Source organism: Pongo pygmaeus, chromosome 5 (genome assembly GCF_028885625.2).
Source record: "Pongo pygmaeus isolate AG05252 chromosome 5, NHGRI_mPonPyg2-v2.0_pri, whole genome shotgun sequence".
Lineage (NCBI taxonomy): Eukaryota > Metazoa > Chordata > Mammalia > Primates > Hominidae > Pongo > Pongo pygmaeus.
The window spans coordinates 131,612,226-131,631,248 of NC_072378.2; the positions used below are offsets into that span (position 1 = coordinate 131,612,226).

General features: G+C 38.0%; 1 protein-coding gene across 4 annotated transcripts in view; it reads left to right on the top strand.

Moving 5' to 3' along the window:
- Positions 1-14,746, top strand: part of AKAP7 (A-kinase anchoring protein 7) — a 160,719-nt gene extending 145,973 nt beyond the window's left edge. For 3 of the 4 annotated variants that reach the window (XM_054491872.2, XM_054491879.2, XM_054491878.2), the window contains one exon: positions 12,743-14,746. In XM_054491872.2, coding sequence (XP_054347847.2) covers positions 12,743-12,939 — 197 coding nt within the window. In that variant the 3' untranslated portion in view covers positions 12,940-14,746. The remainder of the gene's footprint in view (positions 1-12,742) is intronic. The other variant, XM_054491871.2, reaches the window with a different exon arrangement.
- The last annotated feature ends 4,277 nt before the right edge of the window (positions 14,747-19,023 follow it).

Below are 19,023 nucleotides of genomic sequence, written 5' to 3' on the forward strand. Positions count from 1 at the left end.
ATATAGTAGAGAACAATTTATGATATGGAATAGCAAATGGGAACCTACAAACAAGACAAGGCAAAACCAGTCAGCAAAACAAACTGCCATGAGCACAGTGCCCCCCTGAAAGAGATTTAAACAACAGAGTGAGGGTGATCACATGTCAATCAGAATTTTGGCTACCAACTTAGTTTGTACTCTCTGAGCAGATTGGAGTAGATGATACCTGTCTGATAGACTGAAGGGGAGAAATAAAACAATTTATTTGAGTCATATTTATGCTCAGAAACCACCCCAGTCTATTTCAGTGGAAATTATTTTTCCTATTTTGGTATGAAGCACACAGAAAAATATGATTCAGAAGGAAAGCAACTGAGAATCTGAGGCCTGCAGCTGTGAGAGATTACAGATATTACAGTTGAGATGTGTCTAAAACAGAGGGGCTGAGAAAGCCATCATCATTACCAGCCACATGCTAATTGCGGAGTAACAGGGCACTAGTCCATTCATCAGGTTCACAGGTTGACCCCAATAGAGGCTGAACTTGTCCCTCATCATGGGGAAGAAATTGTTCCCAATATGGTTTGTTTTTCATTGAGGTATAATTTACATACGGTAATATTCACTGTATATAAGTCTGTCAGTTGTAATCAGCACAGAGTCATAGCACCACAATCAAGATTGTGAACAGTTCCATCACTCTCCAGAATTCTCTCATGCCCTTTTATAGTCAACCCTTCCTGTTACAGCTACACCTGGAAACCACTGGTTTGTTTGCAGTCTAGTTTTGCCTTTTCCAGAATGTCATATAAATGAAATCATACAGTATGTAACCCTTTGAATCTAGTTTATTTCATACAACATATTTTAGTTTCATCTGTATTGTTGCCTGTATCAGTATTTCATTACTTTGTACTGAGTACTAATCCATTGCATGGATTTACCATAGCTTATTGATTGATTCCCCAGTTGAAGAGTATTTGAGTTGTTTCTAGTCTAGGATAATTATGAATAAAGCTACTACAAACATTCATGTATAGGTGTTTATGTGAGTATATGCTTTCATTTTATTTGATTTCAAGTCTAGCTAGAAGTAGATTAATGGGTTGCATTGTAAGAATATGGTCAACTTTTTATAAGAAATTTCTAAACTGTTTTTACCAAGTGGCTATTACCATTTTTGCATTCCCACCAGCAATAGGAATTCCAGTTGCTTCACATCCTCACCAACACTTAGTATTATCTATCTTTTTAATTGACAGTCATTCTGTTGGGTGAGTAGTAGTATCTCTTTTTTTAAATTTTTTTTATTTTGTTATTATTATACTTTAAGTTTTAGGGTACATGTGCACAATGTGCAGGTTAGTTACATATGTATACATGTGCCATGCTGGTGTGCTGCACCCATTAACTCGTCATTTAGCATTAGGTATATCTCCTAATGCTATCCCTCCCCCTCCCCTCACCCCACAACAGTCCCCAGAGTGTGATGTTCCCCTTCCTGTGTCCATGTGTTCTCATTGTTCAGTTCCCACTATGAGTGAGAACATGCGGTGTTTGGTTTTTTGTCCTTGCGATAGTTACTGAGAATGATGATTTCCAATTTCATCCATGTCCCTACAAAGGACATGAACTCATCATTTTTCATGGCTGCATAGTATTCCATGGTGTATATGTGCCACATTTTCTTAATCCAGTCTATCATTGTTGGACATTTGGGTTGGTTCCAAGTCTTTGCTATTGTGAATAGTGCCGCAATAAACATATGTGTGCATGTTGTCCTTAGCAGCAGAGTAGTAGTATCTCATTGTGACTTTAATTTGTATTTCCCTGATGACTAAAAATGTCAAATGTCTTTTTACAGGTTTATCGACCATCTGTATATCTTATTTTTTTGTGAAAAAAAGTTTCAGTTATTTTGGCCATTTTTGTATTTGGTTGCTTTTCTTACTGTTAAGTAGTAAGAGTTCTTTTTGTTTTCTCGCTACAAGTTCTTTAATAGATAAATTTTGCAAATATGTTCTCCCAGTCTGTGGGTTGCCTTTTGTTTTCTAACAGGGTCCTGAAAAGAGCAAATGTTTTACATTTTGATGAAGTTCAATTTACCTCTTTTTTTAAAGTTTGTGCTTTTGTTGTCCTATTTAATAAATCTTTGCCAAATCTAAGGTCACTAAGAAGTTCTTCTGTGTTTTCTTCTAGACAGTTTATATTTACAAAGCTCTTGTATTAGGTCTGTGATTCATTTTAATTTTTATATTGGTGTGAGATAAGAGTTGAGGTTCTTTATTTTGCATATGGAGATATAATTATTCTAGTACCATTCCTTGAAAAGATTATTCTTTTTTAATTGCCTTAGCTCCTTTGTTGAAAATTAATTGGCCATACGTGTGTGAGTCTAGTTGTGGATTTTTTGTTTTGTTTTATTATCTATATGTCTATACTTATGCCAATACCACACTGTCTCTATTTCTGTAGCTTCAAAGTAAGTCTTGAAATCAGGAAGTATAAGTCTTCTAGTCATGTTCTTCTTGTTAAAAACTGTTTTGGCTTTTCAAGTTCCTTTACATTTTCATAAAATTTTATTTTTTTAAAGGGATGGAGTCTTGTGTTGCCCAGGCTGAAGTGCAGCGGTGCCGTCATAGTTCACTGCAGCCTTGATTTTTTTTTTAACAAATACTATTCATTATTTACAAAATACATGGTGATCATAAGAGAACATTTTACAAATTACAAATGGGAAAAGTAGAGAAAAGTACAGGGAAAAGTAGAGACACATGAGTCAAATGACAGGGTAACCATTCATAGGGAGTCTGTTTAGAATAAAAAAGTTCTCTTTTAAAGTCAGACAAGGCCATGAATAGGTACATTGTGGTGTAAAAAATGCCAGTTACTTTGAAATATACCTCTACCAAAAAGTAGAAAAGCATTGGTAGTGTGTCTAACGTGTCCTAAATTAAATTCCATATAGTTCCAGTGTTCCACAGTGCAACCATTGCTTTCAGGCAGGGATCTGTGAGAGACTTGATTCCTGTCACTGAAAGAGCAAAGCCCCAGGACTGGTGAACTTCCCTGCCTTCCATAAGGCTTTGTTCAGTGATTCTGGAATGTGGTATCAAAGATCCCATTCATTTCTGTGTCTTTTAAGGAATTTGCCCATTTCGTCTAGTTTGTTGCATGCATCTCTTCACATAAAATTGTTTATATTTCCTGATTATCCTCTTAATGTTTGTATAATCGATAGTGATGTTTCCACTCCCACTCCTGATATTGGCAATATACATCTTGTATTTTTTGTTTCTGATCAGTCTGGATACAGCTTTATCAATTTTATAGATTTTTTTTTCAAGGGATTAGCCTTTGGTTTCGCTGATGTTCTCTATTGCTTATCTGTTTTCTATTTCATTCTCCTACTATTTTTATTGTTTCCTTCTTTCTGCTTAATTTGGGGTTAATTGGATCCTCTCTTCCTGTGTTCTCAATGTGGTAGCTTTGATAACTGACTTGAGACCTTTTCTTACTTTCTAATATAAGCACTTAGTGGTATAAAGTACAGCTTTAGCTGCATTCCACAAATTTGGTATGTTTTGTTTTAATTTACGTTCAGTTAAAGGTATTTTCTAATTCCTCTTTTGATTTCGTCTTTGATTCATGGATTATTTAGAAACATTGTTTAAATATAAATAACTAAAGGATTCTCAGGGTATCTTTCTGTTACTGATTTCTTATTTGAATCCATTGTGGATCAAAAACATGCATTGGATGAGTTCAGTATTTTTAACTATTGAGACTTGTTTTATGGCTCAGAATGTGGTCTCTCTTGGCAAAGGTTTTCTATACACTAAAAAGAAAGTGTATTCTGTTGTTGGCTGGAGGGTTCTGTAATTTTCAGTTAGGTGGATTTGGTTAGTACTGTAGTTCATGTCTTCTGTATTTTCACAGAATTTCTATTTTATCAGCTCTTGAGAATGGTCTTGAAATCTCAAACTGTAATTGTGTATCATCTATTAACCTTTTAGTTCTATCAGTTTTTGCTTCAGATGCTTTGATGCTCTTGTTAAGAGGCATATATGCATTTAGGATTTTTACGCCCTCTTGAAGAATTGATTCCCTCATTATTATATCTCTTCCAGGTAATACTTTTTCTGAAGTCTGCTTTGCCTGATATTGATTCTTTAGCTCTCTCCATTGCGTTAGTGTGGCATATCTTTTTCTGTATTATTACCTTTAACCTCCTGTCTCTTCATATTTGAAGTGGATTTTTTTTTGGTAGACATCATAGTTGATTGTGATTTTTTAATCCAAATCAACATCTCTGACTGTTCATTGGAGTGTCTAGGCCATCTTATGTTTTATACGGTTATCAATATGGGTGAGTTTAAATCTCCCACCTTGCTAGTTGTTTTCTACTTGTCTCATCTGTTCTTTGCTTCTTTTTCTCCTCTTTTACTGCCTTATTTTGTATTAAGGAGTTTTATTACTTCATTTTATCTTCATTATTGGCTTATTTGCTGTGCCTCTTTTTGTTTTTACGTTAGTGGTTACTGTAGGGTTTTAAAGTATACATCTGCCTTCAAATAATATTATGCCACTTCGTGTTTAGCAGAAGAACCTTACAGTTATTTGCATTTTCCCCCTCCCAATCTTTGTGTGCTATTGTTGCCATAACTTTTATTTCTACATATTTTATAATACCCACTTAAAGCAGTTCTTTCTCTTTTAAAGAAATTAAGAATGAGAAAAGTCTTTTATTTTTACTTACATATGTACAGTTTTTGGTTCTCTTTTTGTTTCTGAGTAGATCTAAATTTCTCTGTAGTATCATCTTCCTTCTGCCTCAGGTTTTTTCTTTGACATTTCTTCTAGTGCTGGTCAGCTGACGATGAATTCATTTAGCATTTGCATGTCTGAAAAAGTCATCCTTCACCTTCATTTTTGAAAGATAATATTTTTGAGTAAAGAATTCTATGTTGCCTTTTCTTTTTTTTTTTTTTTTTTTTGAGACAGAGTCTCGCACTGTCGCCCAGGCTGGAGTGCAGTGGCGCAATTTCAGCTCGCCTTTTCTTTTTCTTTTAGTACTTTAAAATGTTGCACTGTTGTCTTTTCTTCTGCATTGTTTCTGATGAGTAAGTCTGCTATCATTCTTGTCTTTGTTTCTCTGTATATAATGCGTCTTTTTTCTTTGGCTGTTTTAAGATTTTCTTTTAATACTGGTTTTCAGAAATTTGATCATGATATTCCTTGGTGTGATTTTCTTCACATTTCTTGTACTTCACATTTCTTCTCAAGAATCACATTTCTTGGGATTCTTTGAGCTTCTCGATTTGAGGGTATGTAGTTTTTGTGGAATTTCAAACATTTTTGGCCATTATTTCTGCATTCGTTTTCTGCACTCCCCCTCTCTTTCCTTATCTTCCTTCCCTAATTAAATTGGTGCCATGGTTTAGTATTCCTATTTAACTCTTGTTGTAATATGTACCTCACTTTCCTACTGCATCTACCATGGTTCATATCCTCATTGTTTCTCTTTTTGTCTGTTGCAAAACCTCTCTCTATTGTTTTTAGAGATGTGGTCTCACTATGTTGCCCAGACTGGACTTGAACTCATGGGCTCAAGCAATCCTCCTGCCTCAGCCTCCTGAGTAGCTGGGACTACAGGTGCATGCCACTGCACCCAGCTCTCTGCCTCTATATTTGCCCCTCTTCAGTCCACAGCATGGTACATAGGTCCCTTTATCCCCACCTGTTTTCTAGCTTTCTTTCCCCTTAAGCCATCCTCACCTCACCCATGACTCTCTGAACTCTTTATCCTGGCAATATGGAATACTTCCAGTACTCCAATGCATCATGCTTTCTCATGCTTCTGTGCACATGCATATGCCTTTCTTATGTCTGGAAACCTCCCTGCCCCTCCATCATCCCTGTCACCATGCCTGGAAACTCTTATTCATTGAGCTGAAGTACCTCTCCTTTAAAACTTACCTTTTTATCTCATCCCAGCTCCACTAGACCTTGAGTGTATTCTGTTATAGCACTTAATCTATTGTCTTGCAATCATCATTGCAATTAACTAGGTCATCCTCCTAGACTGACTTGTGTGTGGTCAGAGACTGTATCTTATTCATTTTTACATACTTAGTAGTGGTACATAATAGGTGCTTACTAAAGTGTTGATTAAATAAACAAATAATTGGCATTTAGCAGGTATTGGGCATATTATTTTTAAAATAAGTTGAACTCAGATTTAATCATAACCTACATTTTAGCATGCTATGTTTCAGGCACCATTTTAGGCACTTCTCATACATTATCTTTAATCTTTATAACATCAAATAATAATATTGCAATGTATATATTGTCAGGAATCATCCTGAAGTGCACATTTAAACTGACACTGTCCTGGGACCCTTATCTGCCAAAAGTATTAGCTGCAGTACCCCAGGAAACAGAGTTCCTGCAAATACAGCTCCCCTCCTCTTGCCAAAAACCAAAACTCACCCCCAACACATACACACCCAATGTATAATGCAATGTATATATTGTCATCCCCATGATACCCCAACTTTGGTTTAGAGAGGTCGCGGACAAGGTTGTGCAGATAGAAAATGCCAAAATTTGATTTCAAACCTGAATGTATATTTTGCTTTTCTCTCCTTGCACACACATTAGGAGTTCTGTCATATCACCATCAGTATTTTCTAAGATTTCCAGTAAGAAATGACAGCTATCTGCAGAAATTGTATAGACAGCCATGAGAATCATAATATAGAGTCAGAGAACTGATGTCACAGACTGACAGAGAAAAGTCTCTAAGGGGCTGTTCTGGGATGTCAGGAAAGGGGAAGCAGGAGGGTTCTTAGGTGGGCTGCGTGGCCTACAAACATCCATCGCATGTCTGCCGCCATCTTTGATGTGACCATATGAGGAGCCATGTGGAGGGCACAAGTCATAGGGCTCATCCTGAACCATGTGGTTTGGGGATTCCTACAAGGATGTGTGGATCAGGGGGCTGGCTTCAGACAGCATCTTGAGGAACAGCAGAAAGAAATGAAGATTCCAAATGTGCTAGCACTTGCTGTGTTTACAAAATTCCTGAAGGGTTCATAACGCTTTGTCATTATGACACTTTTGGCTGAGGCTGGAATCACCACCCCTGCCCACTCAGACTGTAGGCCAAATGCCTGTTGAGACTCTGTCTCCCCTTCGTTTCTTCTCTCAAGGCTACTGTTGATTTTCATGTTTAGCTGCGTTCCACCCCTACCATCCCCAGTGTAAAAATGATGAGGGTGGAGTTGGGTGGAGGGACATACAGTGTAGCAGTCTCCAAAACCCCTGTGGGGATGTCCTTTTGTACATACAGCAACATCATTTTTCTATTTATTCTGTGCTACTGAATCTAGAATAAACCTTACAAAGGCATGGTTCCTTCCCTTTTGAAATTTACATTATAGAAAATGTTTTAAAATATGGTTTTAGTGTTTTAATTATAAAATTTTCTGGTGTGTATGTGTTGGGGGTGAGTTTTGGTTTTTGGCAAGAGGAGGGGAGCTGTATTTGCACAACTCTGTTTCCTGGGGTACTGCAGCTAATACTTTTGGCAGATAAGGGTCCCAGGACAGTGTCAGTTTAAATGTGCACTTCAGGATGATTCCTGACCTGTCCTTCCTCACAGATCAGTTGCAGGTAGTGTGCAAGGCAGCCGAGTGTGCCATCCTAACTTTTTGAATAGCCTACAGATCTATATTTAGTGCTTCTTTTTAGTTAGATGGACAAAAGAAAAGGTAAGCTCAGTTAAAAAAAAAAAATCCACTTCTAAGGAGGACACCCTTATGCATCGGGAACAGGAAGTTCCAGTGAAGGGGAGGATGCTTAGGAAGCTTTTGTTCAGATACCAAATGAGGTTTCTGATAGTTAGAATGTGAGCAAGTGAGAACTTTTAATGTTTTCATGTTTAGTGTTTGAATGTGATTATTTTAACATGGTTGCACTCTATCTTAAATTGTATTATAATGAAGATTTTTCTTTGTTCCCTTTTCCAAAAAATTAGCCTGATTTGTTCTTTTCAGGACAAATAGGCACCTAGATATTGGCAGTGGGCAGGGTGTGGTGATGGTTTCTGGAGCCCTTCATGTGACATCAGTTAAGTTGTTGTTGGGTCAGCTCACACTTAAGACCAGCTGAAGCACATTAATGTTGACCTTCAGTTTTCCCAGTAGGTGTAAAATATTTTTGCTACCAGAAAGGAGTTATTTATTTTCTTTTCAATAACCACAGATATAAATTTTATCCCTGTACTGATTTGGTATCAGAGATCTTGGGTTAATATAAACAAAACAGAATCATAGGTACAAACCCTGGATGAATGATGCCACAACTCCTACAGAGAGTGGAATTGCTTACCTGAAGTTGATTGAAAAGTTTCTTAAGTCTGTATTTTTAGGGCCAGTGCTGTGTTTGATGTGCTTAAGAGATTTTTCATGACTTTTATATTTTTACTATTCTCCTAAGAAATTGATCAAGGATATTTTGGGGGATTTCTAAAATAACAATGTCAAAGACAAAGGCTAATCTGTCATTTTATTAGGTAGAATATTAAGTAACCCTGTAGTCCAAAAAAGAATATTCCTATCAAGAGTGTGTTGCTTACATTGGCAATATTTTTTATATGTACTTCTGTTGGAATATCAAAAGATAGTTTGTGTATGTTGCACCAGCATGTTGAACTGCCATTGTTGAAGGACCTACAGTTAAAATGAGTGTAGCCATTTGTCTGAGAGCTCACTGAGAGACAGATACTTGTCAGGTAGTTGGCAGAAGAAAAATACAGCATAATTCTAATCTTAAGATCCCTCTTTTTAATTAAGTTGAATTAAGTCTGCTAGGAGTGGGAACACAAATGAGATCTCATAGGGATGAAAATGTCTGTTTTTTGAATTGCTGAATTATTGCAGGGCTCTGTGATAAGCCTTCCTGTAGACTCATCCCTGGGCTAATGGTCATAGTCTGAGGATACTTTGTGGAAATCATAAAGGGAGGCCAGAGTCCAGGACAGATCTAGAAGACTGGCTTCTAAATTTATTGTTTTGATTGGTTGGTTAGTTAATGAGTTATTATAAGTAGCTAATATTTGTCCCATAGGTCAGATATTTTGTCTTACTGACCAGATTCATCAAGCAAAGTGGAGGTAGATTTTTCACATGGATATTTAAATGATTCCAGAATTCTCTGCTCTTGTTTTAAATTTAGTATTAAATTTAAATTTCTGGTCATTGGTGTGCTGTCCTTATAGGAAGATAGAAACATTTTTAAAATGTTGCTATTGGTTTCAAGGACTTCAGTCATCGATTCACTTGACTAACAAATATGTATTGAGCTCTTATTGTGATGAATAATTGGTGTCCTATGTTAGCAGAGGGAGAGAGAACTGAGAAGCCGAGGATATAATTTCTATACTCAAGACTGTCTTTAGCAGAGCAGATACTGAATCAGTAATGTTGAATAAGTACATTAATAAATAATTCTCATAATTTGTAAAGAAATTAAGAAAAAAACCCAGTGGGATGTTGCTTTGCTCACTGCTTTGTATCCTTATAGATCCTCAGTACCCAATTATTGAATGAATGACCAAATGGCCATGTACTATACATGCAGTGAGAGTTATTAGAATCCAGTGGAGGCTCATCAGTTCCAGCTAGGATAGGGTATTAGTCCATTCTTGCATTGCTATAAAGAAATACCTGAAACTGGGTAATTTATAAAGAAAAGAGGTTTAGTTGGCTCATGGTTCCATAGGCTGTACAGGAAGCATGGCTGGGGAGGCCACAGGAAACTTACAATCATGGCAGAAGGTGAAGGGGAAGCAGGCATATCTTACATGGCCAGAGCAGGAGGAAGGGAGAAAAGGGGGGAGGTGCTACACACTTTCAAACAACCAGATCTCATGAGAACTGACTATCACGAGAACAGCAAGCGGGAAACACACCTCCATGATCCAGTTACCTCCCACCAGGTCCTTCCTCCAGCTTTGGGGATTACAGTTCTGCAGGAGAGTTGGGTGGGGACACAAATCCACACTATATTAGCTAATCAGGAAAGGTTTCATGGAGTAGATGGGATTCTAATTGCTGAAAGAGAGGGAGGGTCGTCTAGAAATTGGGAATGGTGTGGAAGCCTCTGAGGAGATGTTGGAAGCTGACAGTGGAGGTGTGCAGTGGTGGGCAGTCAGCCTGGAAAGGCAAATTTTGGAAAGCCTTGGCAGACAGATGTTTCCCTGTAGAGTGAAGAGTGACAGATGTTTTAGAAATAATTAAAGGTTTTATACCAGGGGCATTGAAGACGGGAGAAATCATGAAGTACAATTGACAAAGCTTGGTAATTAAGGGGGTTAATGAGGGAAAGGAAGGCATCAAAGATGGCTACAATCTTGTTTTGAGCTTGACTGCCTCGAATAATAGTGACAGCATAAACAAAAATAGGACGTCAGCAGGGAAAATTCACTTTTTTTGTCTTCTTTTTTGAGACAGAGTCTCACTCTGTCACCAGGCTGGAGTGCAGTTGCATGATCTCGGCTCACTGCAACCTCCACCTCCTGGGTTCAAGTGATTCTCCTGCCTCAGCCTCCTGAGTAGCTGGGGCTACAGGTGCATGCCACCACGCCCAGCTAATTTTTGTATTTTTAGTAGAGACGGAGTTTCACCATGTTGGCCAGGATGGTCTTGATCTCTTGACCTTGTGATCCACCTGCCTCAGCCTCCCAAAGTGTTGGGATTACAGGCATGAGCCACCGCGCCTGGCCAAAATTCGCTTTTTGTAGGAAGATTCTTGTGTTTAAGATAATAGCGACACTTCACTGTGGACTAGTAGAAATCACAGAAGCATGGAACATTAGACCCAAAAGGGATTTGGAGGTTGAGCCATTCATTAGACTCAAATTCAACCCTGTCATCTTGCTGAGGAGAAAGCTGACTAGATTCAGGAACAGCCCCCAGGGTGCAATGTCTGGCCTTGATACAGAGCACAAGTAGGATGGCAGATGTAGACAGTCATTTACAGTGTTTTGGAGGGTACTTAAAAAATATTCCTTCATTTGCAGTTGGATTTTTCCCTTTTAAATGGGAAGAGTCATTATACAAACAGTTCCAGGTAATGAATTTGGAGATGTTGTCTATAGAGTATAAACACTGTGTTGTAAGGTTGAGATAAAATCCCTAAATATTAGGCAATATATTCATTCATTCCTACTGATAAAGTCTTAACTTGCCACCCAACATGACATTACCAATGAATTTATTTACTTTAATAGTAAATACATTACCAATGAATTTCTTTAACAGTATTATTTAGTAAGTTCTATTTAGTTATTACTGAGTTGACATTTACTCAATTCTAAACATATTTTGCACTGCAGATGTTCTATCTTGGACATCTGATCATGGGTCTGGGGTGCCATATTGCCCATATTTGAGGAGAAGGCAGTTGCTAAGGGTTCCCACTATTAGTGTTTCTAGATGGGTCTTATCCCACCCTCTCTTCTGCTTAGGATGTTGCTAGGAATGATGGGGATGGTTATAAGCACAATTGGTCTTGATGGGTGTTACATACAAGTAGGGGGCTCTGAAGCAAGGTTGGGGGCCAGTTCTCACCCTTGGCATACCTGCTTCTGTTCTTCAATCCCTATTATATGTGAGTACAGGAAACAGTGTCCATCTTCCAGCTCACACCCTTTGTATCTGCCTGTCTCAGACCCAGAGATGCAAGTGCAACACTCACTGGCTTTGCCTTCTAGAACCCATGGGTAATCTTCCAAAACTGAGCTGATCTTAATGTGCGAGCATCCTGTGACTTCTTTGCTTCCAACCTTGTTCTTTCCTGGGTCCCCAGCAAGATGGGAGGAGATTGAGCCCTGAATGGTCACTCTCTTCTTTGTCTCCCTTAACTGGGGAAGGAGCCCCTTAGTTCCTTTTCCCAGTGAAGGGAGACAAGAAAGAGAGTGACTGGGCAATGTGTAGCATGAGAATAGTTGGGAACCAGCTCTTTTAGAGTAAAATGAAAGATGGAATAATTCGACCTGGACCTGAATCATCACTCCCAGGGAAGCAAAATGACCATAAAATATTTACATCTAGTAATTTACCATCATAATCCTAATTTTTCTTTGAAGAATTTCCTATTTCTTAAACTGCAGTGATAGCACTGGGATTAAAAAAAAAATTAGTCTTCCAAGCTTGCTTTAAACCAATTCCTAGTGGTAGTAACTGCCTTTATCTTCAAGGCAGCGCTGAGCATTTATTAACAACCAACCTATAGGCGAAGCATTTTTAAATTAGTGATCTTAAGTAATGAGATGCTAGGGAAATCTTGATGACCTGATATTTGATATTCGAGAATGAGAAGCAGACATAGGCCTACTTAGTGAATTCACATGTCTGAGACTCCACGTGGTGGGGACATGGACGTTAATAGTAGTAATTAGCCTTGGATGAGAGAAGAACAGAAATTCACATATAAATGGGAAACATCCGGCATTGGTAGGTAGAGCTTGTCTAGACTGGGACTAATGAACTACTTTTCAATCTGAAGGCTTCAGGAATAGACAGGCTCCTGCTTCCGCAAATACCAAATGAAAAGCCAACCCACTGTTCTTGAATTTATAGATCCAATTTACACTTGCTCTTTTTAACTAATGGAACTAGCCGGCCCCTGCATGCCAAGTTTCTATGGCAATGTGATCTCAGTGACCTCTCTTCTCTATTGTGGAATGTAGGTGAAAAGAACGGAGGGGAGCCCGATGACGCTGAACTAGTAAGGCTCAGTAAGAGGCTGGTGGAGAACGCGGTGCTCAAGGCTGTCCAGCAGTATCTGGAGGAAACACAGAATAAAAACAAGCCAGGGGAGGGGAGCTCTGTGAAAACCGAAGCAGCTGATCAGAATGGCAATGACAATGAGAACAACAGGAAATGAGGCCGGAACGCAGGCCCCCATGTCTCTGTGCAAAGCCTCCCTGCTCCCCTCTGCTGAGTCTAGGGACTGACTTGCAGCGTGCTGTTTAAGTTTCTCTGGTCCAATCTGTGAAGATTGCCTAATACTTTCATGATCGATGTGTTCGCATTTCTGAAACACAACAGAAGAAAAACGGAGTGCTGGGACTGGCAGAGGAAATTAATTGATGAAAGAAGAATGGCCCAAGTTGCATTCACCCTCAGCCACGCACAAGGGAAAGGGAACTTTGGGTTGTGCCTCCTGGACGCAAATTAAAGGCCGAGAAAGAGGCCTTGCCATCAATGGAATACTGCCATTTATATTGCTTAGCAGGGCATTTGACTACTTTATCTGAGGCCAGAACTCTCACACACAGCTATCAAGTGCTAAGTTTAAAATAATCACTGTTGAAATTATCATCTGTACAATTAGTCCATAATGTTTCATGTTTGTCCTAAGTGTGCTGTTGCTATGCAGTGATCTTTATTTATAGTAAATTATGTTTCATGTAAATGATATATTTTTGGTGAAATGCAACCTTTTCTATAAAATGTGGGCAACATTTTAAAGTTTTTTTAAAATCCTATTTTGATAAGTCAGTATGTCGTATTTAATGAAATGTATTATATAATTTTTTTTTCTTAGGCAAGAAACCTATTGGAATTCGAGACTTAATTAATGAAGCTTTGCATCGAGAAACGATGGGTCTGAAGTCCAAAGTGAAACAGATAAAGGAACTTTTATTAAAGCCTGAGACTCAGGTCAAAATTAGGAGGGAGCTTTTTGAAGGAAGACTTATTAACAACAGTAATCCAGCAAATGACGTTGATTTCAGCACAACTTTGACATAAGCTCTACATTGCGATTGTGACAACATAGCTTATGAAATCTTTATAGCTTATTAAGTAGCTCTTTGGTAAACACCAAAGAAGTTTCTGATAGTGTCTGCACAACAGCAAACCAACATTTGGTGAGGAATTAGTAATTTCTTGCCAAAGAAAACTGATTCTGCCCAATTATTTTTTGAGCTACACTTGTGTTTTAGAATGTCTGTTTCTGTAATATTGAGAGTTATTTTATAGAAATGATTTCTTAATTAGCTGTTGTGAGATATTTCTCGGGTCCTTGCAGAAAAAAACATACCGACTGAACAAATCATTCACAAACAGAATAAAACAGAGCCAACAACAGTATTTTAAGGGTCACTTGCCTCCTGTTGACACGATTGTTGCTAAATCAAAAGAAGCATTGTCCAGGTGTGTCTACATCTAGTGTTACTTTTAATGAGAATTTGAATGTTTATTGAACAATAGTACTTGAATGAACATTTATAAATGTAATTATTGCGATCACTGGTTAAGAATGTTTTATATATCCTTATAATATTTTTCACTGATCAAAATGTTCTGCTTTTTCATTTCTTAAGGAATACATGTTTGGGATTTTTATTTTTTACATGTCCGAAGATAAGCTCCAGGTCTTATCGTATCCCTTGCCATCTGAACTTGTTTGCACTGCTTCCGTTTGAAAGAGCATCTTGAAAAACTTCCCCGGTATGATGATTGTTGGTAACAACTTTTTCTATAGTCATTGCAAAATTGCTGCTACCAGTAGATCATGATGGAGGGGAAATCACTGGAGATCAAATATGTAAAATCATTTCAAATATAAAATCCAGTTTACTCATGGATTTTAGCTATTTTTTCACTGGGTAAATTATACTACATTTATTTACAAATGAGTTTATGCATTTTCATGGCTCTTAATAAACATATTGTTTTCCCTTGTTGCTTTTCCTCATTTCTTTTTTTCACTCTTGAGAGTAGTTGGATCTATGTTGGCGTAATTAAGTCATAAATCGGAGCTCCGATAGTTTCAGTGTTGCTTCACCTTTATGATCCCGTCCTTCATGCTAAGAGAGCACAGTTGTCAAAGCACCTTCAACTTTACCCTTTAAAAATCATATATCAAATCAGTCAGCTTCACAGAGAATTAACAACAGAACCTTAAATTCAAAGAAAATCTAAATAGCATCTTATAAACAGCTAAGAATGGGTCACTGATGTGACATCCTAGCAAAGAAGAAAACTGGAGGTCCATCCAGGTGCAGAATCCTGGGAGCTATTTGCCATGAAACCCCTTTCAATGGTAGAGGGCTTGACTGTTTGTTTGTAAATGGCTTCTTTAAGTAAATCCTTAAGGTAGAAAGCAAAGATAGTTTGGGCTTTTGAAAGATAGTTTTTCAAACAAACAAGGAAACAGACTCCAAAAGGTGGCATGCCTTATCCAGGGCCCCACTGCTATCAGGGAACTGGACTTGAACTGTCACCCAGGGCTCTATGTCAATGCCCCAGTGTTGTTATCCTTACCACCCCATAATCTAAGTGAACAGTATTTCTGGAGAGAAGGCACTTCTCAGCATGTATCTACAGATATCCTCTGGGAGCAATTCCCAATCCATATAGATAATTTGAAAGGCTAAAATAGTATATATTTTTTGCAATCTGGGGTTACATGTCTTACTGTTATTTTAGTTTAAAATCATGATTCTTATTAAATACTAAGTCCCAGGTTGTGTGCCAGGTGATTTAGGCTCATGATTAAATTTCTTCCCTTCAGTGACCCTATTAGGAAGTAATTAGTACTTTTACAAATTAGGAATCGGGGCCCTGTGTGGTTAAATAGCCCAAGGTTATAAAGCTAATAAAGGTAAGGCCAAATTTAAACTACGATCTGTTCTAATTCAAAGCCGACGCTTTTTCCAAAATGCAGCACTTCTTCTCTCCACCAAGTACCGATAAATTTGACAAATTAAAAAGTGTAAGAAAAGGAAAGTCACTTTCTTTTGACTAAACCAGCTTCCTTGCAGCCCTGAATTTCTGTGAACTTATATGAGAGTGATCAGCTGATGTGATGGAACTGAAAAACACATCACCCAGATACTTAATATAGGGATTAAGGATTCTAATCCTTACCAGTGAAATCTCCATTTGAAGGTTTATGAAGAAAATAGAAGGTATAAAATAAAAAATTTTATTTTCCATTTTTAAAAGCGAATAAGACATTAATTTTCAGAACTCTGTGTTTGGGATCTGAAATGTTCCAAGTGACTTTATTCCCATTAGTCAGTCACAGAATAAGCGCTCTTTGGGTCACACAGGCAGAGTGAGTTGTCCTGAGTCCGTACTGTATGTTAGTTATGTAGCCTTGTCTTGTGACAGGGAGGCTGCATGGTTGGCAACAGAGTGCTGGCTTGGCCCTTCTAGACTGTGTCTTCTAGACTTGGGTCCACCACTGACACGTGATCTTGACCAAACCAATTCACTTTTCTGAGCCTCACTGCCCAATCTGGAATTGGAATGAGTTTGACTGGGTGATTTTCAAGGATCCTAGAACAGTGCTCTTTGTGACCACACCATGTTGCTACTCATGCAGACACCGCTGTCTCAGTTAGTTACTGCTGTGTGAGGCCTTGAAGGGGCCACGCTGTTCCATCTGTTGGCAGCAAGAGCTTAGAGTTCTAGAAGACTTCACACTCTGTTTGACTTGTGTTGGTTGTCAGCTTCGGATAGGGAAGCCCCAGTGGCACATATTCATATTTATCAGCAAATGCCAACATTTTTGGGGATCAGTCACTGGAAAAATAATATGTCCTAGATGAATTAGGAATGTCAAAAAGTAATAATATTTTCAACAGCAGGACAAAATTCTATCAGCTTTGAACTTGGTCCCATTTATAAAATGTTAGATTATTATTGTATTAGTCTACTTCTCAGCATAGAAGTATTTATTTTTATAGGCCTTTGAGATATACTAGATTTATATTCAATAAATTTTAATTTTTAAGATTAATAATTTTAATTTAGAGACAAAAAAATCTTAATTTTAAGATTAATAATTTTAAGATTCTAATTATTCATTCCAGAACTCCAAATGTGTTACCTTCCAGTCATCCCAGCAGTCAGGCACTCCCATAAGGAGGTAATTAAAGCAGTTTGACTTCATGTTCTGGACATTATTTCAGGCATGTGACCAAACAGATGTGTTTGCTTGTCTGCATTTGATCACAGAGGCAGAAACCATCTATCACATCATGTAACAAATTAGGAATTTATTTCATTATACAATCAAGATAGTGATTTATTTCATTATACAAACTATAGATTTTATACTATAAAAACTTTTAGTATCTCCACACATAAATTGATGAATGGATAACCTTTCGTTATCCCTTATTTTCAACACTTTCAAATCTCACCTATAATATTTTAACTTTAAACAAATTGTAGATACAACCCTAAATTCCAGTTTTCCTAGGTAGATAGACTTCATATAAAAATAAATAAACTTGGTGTACTTAAAAAATAGTTTCTAGGTCCCTATATGAATCTGATAGCAGCACAGATGCTAATGAGACAAGTCCCTAGATTATTTCATTCATAGTGAAAATGAATATTAAAGCAGTTCACTTAGAGTCAGTGAATTTAAAATTGTGATGTTAACTACAGCACTTCATTTCTGCATCACGGTTTCGAGGATAAAGGCTTATTTATAAGGTAATTTGAGAGCTTCTAAAGAGGAAGGTGCTATTATCATCTCCAAGGTGATATGCTCAAAACTACTTATTTGAATCCATTAAGTGTAACTGATAAAGTTAGGTGATTTGGGATGATTTTAAAATGTAAACTGCAATATTTACTCCTCTGCATATTCCATCATTTAATCATTTATTGGAAGACCATGAAATTCTATTACAGCATCAAAGAAACAAACTAAGAAATTAATTCATTGTTTTCAGTAAATCTATGTTGCTTTCCCTGTAATGGTTCACATTATTTCTGAAAAGCTACTATTCAGTGACACTGCCCTATATATTTACGTGTTACATTTTTTGACTGATCTGAGGAAAGTGACACAGTCCTGCTTGCAGTCCTGCCAACTTTTGGTATATGCAGAAGCAGCTCTTGTTCTTAGGTAAACACAGTAAATTGGTACAATGCTTTATTTATTTTTAGAGACAAGGTCTTGCTCTGTCACCCAGGCTGGAGTGCAGCAGTGCAATCAGATCATAACTCTGCAGCCGCCAACTCCTGAGCTCAAGGGATCCTCCTGCGTCAGCCTCCTGAGTAGCTGGAACTAGAGGCACACCACCATGCCCAGTGAATTTTAAAATTTTTTGTAGAGACAGGGTCTTGCTGTTACCCAAGCTGGCCTTGAACTCCTGGCCTCAAGTGATCCTCCCACCTTGGCCTCCCGAAGTGTTGAGATTACAGGCATGAGCCACCATACCCGGCCTGGTACAATGCTTTAAATTATTCCTGATACTTCCTGCCCAAAATCACTTGGGCACAATATTGCCATGATAACGTCTTTGAACGAAAGACATTGTCTTCACTGATTTTTTTTTTAGTCACATATGTTATCCATAATTTCAAAAAATCTTATTTTGAAACTACTAATGTGGGATATATGAAGTTGTAGGAGGTGAGAGGACAAAGAAATTAATCTTACGGCTGGACAGGAATTACAGTGCTGAGGAAAGAAACGAAAATGATACTTATGCACGAATCCAAAGAATATCTGATATGCTAATTGAAGTAGAGAAAATAGAATGAATATGCAACAGTGGGGAGATACTAAGCATATCTTTTCAAGATTCTGGAAGACAAATTTAGAAACTGTTTTTCCCAGGTCCATGCTCAAGAAGTGTCTTTAGGGAGAGGTAACAAGGGCCTTTGATTTGGTGGGCATTTGTCACACTTGGTGACTGTCCAGTATCTTTTGAACTCCTCTCCTATCTTCGTGTAGCTTTCTACCTTGTGAACCTTGCTTCCCCGGGACAGAGGCCCCAAGGTGGAGGCCAAGAACTCACCCTCAGCCTTCCATGTCACTGGGGTTCAGATATGTGACCTGGGCTCCACCAAGCAACAAGGAAACCCTGCATGGAATCAGTTCATCCTGGCAGGGATGGTGGAGAGATAGCCAGCTCTCAGAAGCAGTAGCGGCAAAGGCCCTACCTGGCTGGGGTGTCCCACATCCCACATTTCCCTATTCTGTGCAAGAAGT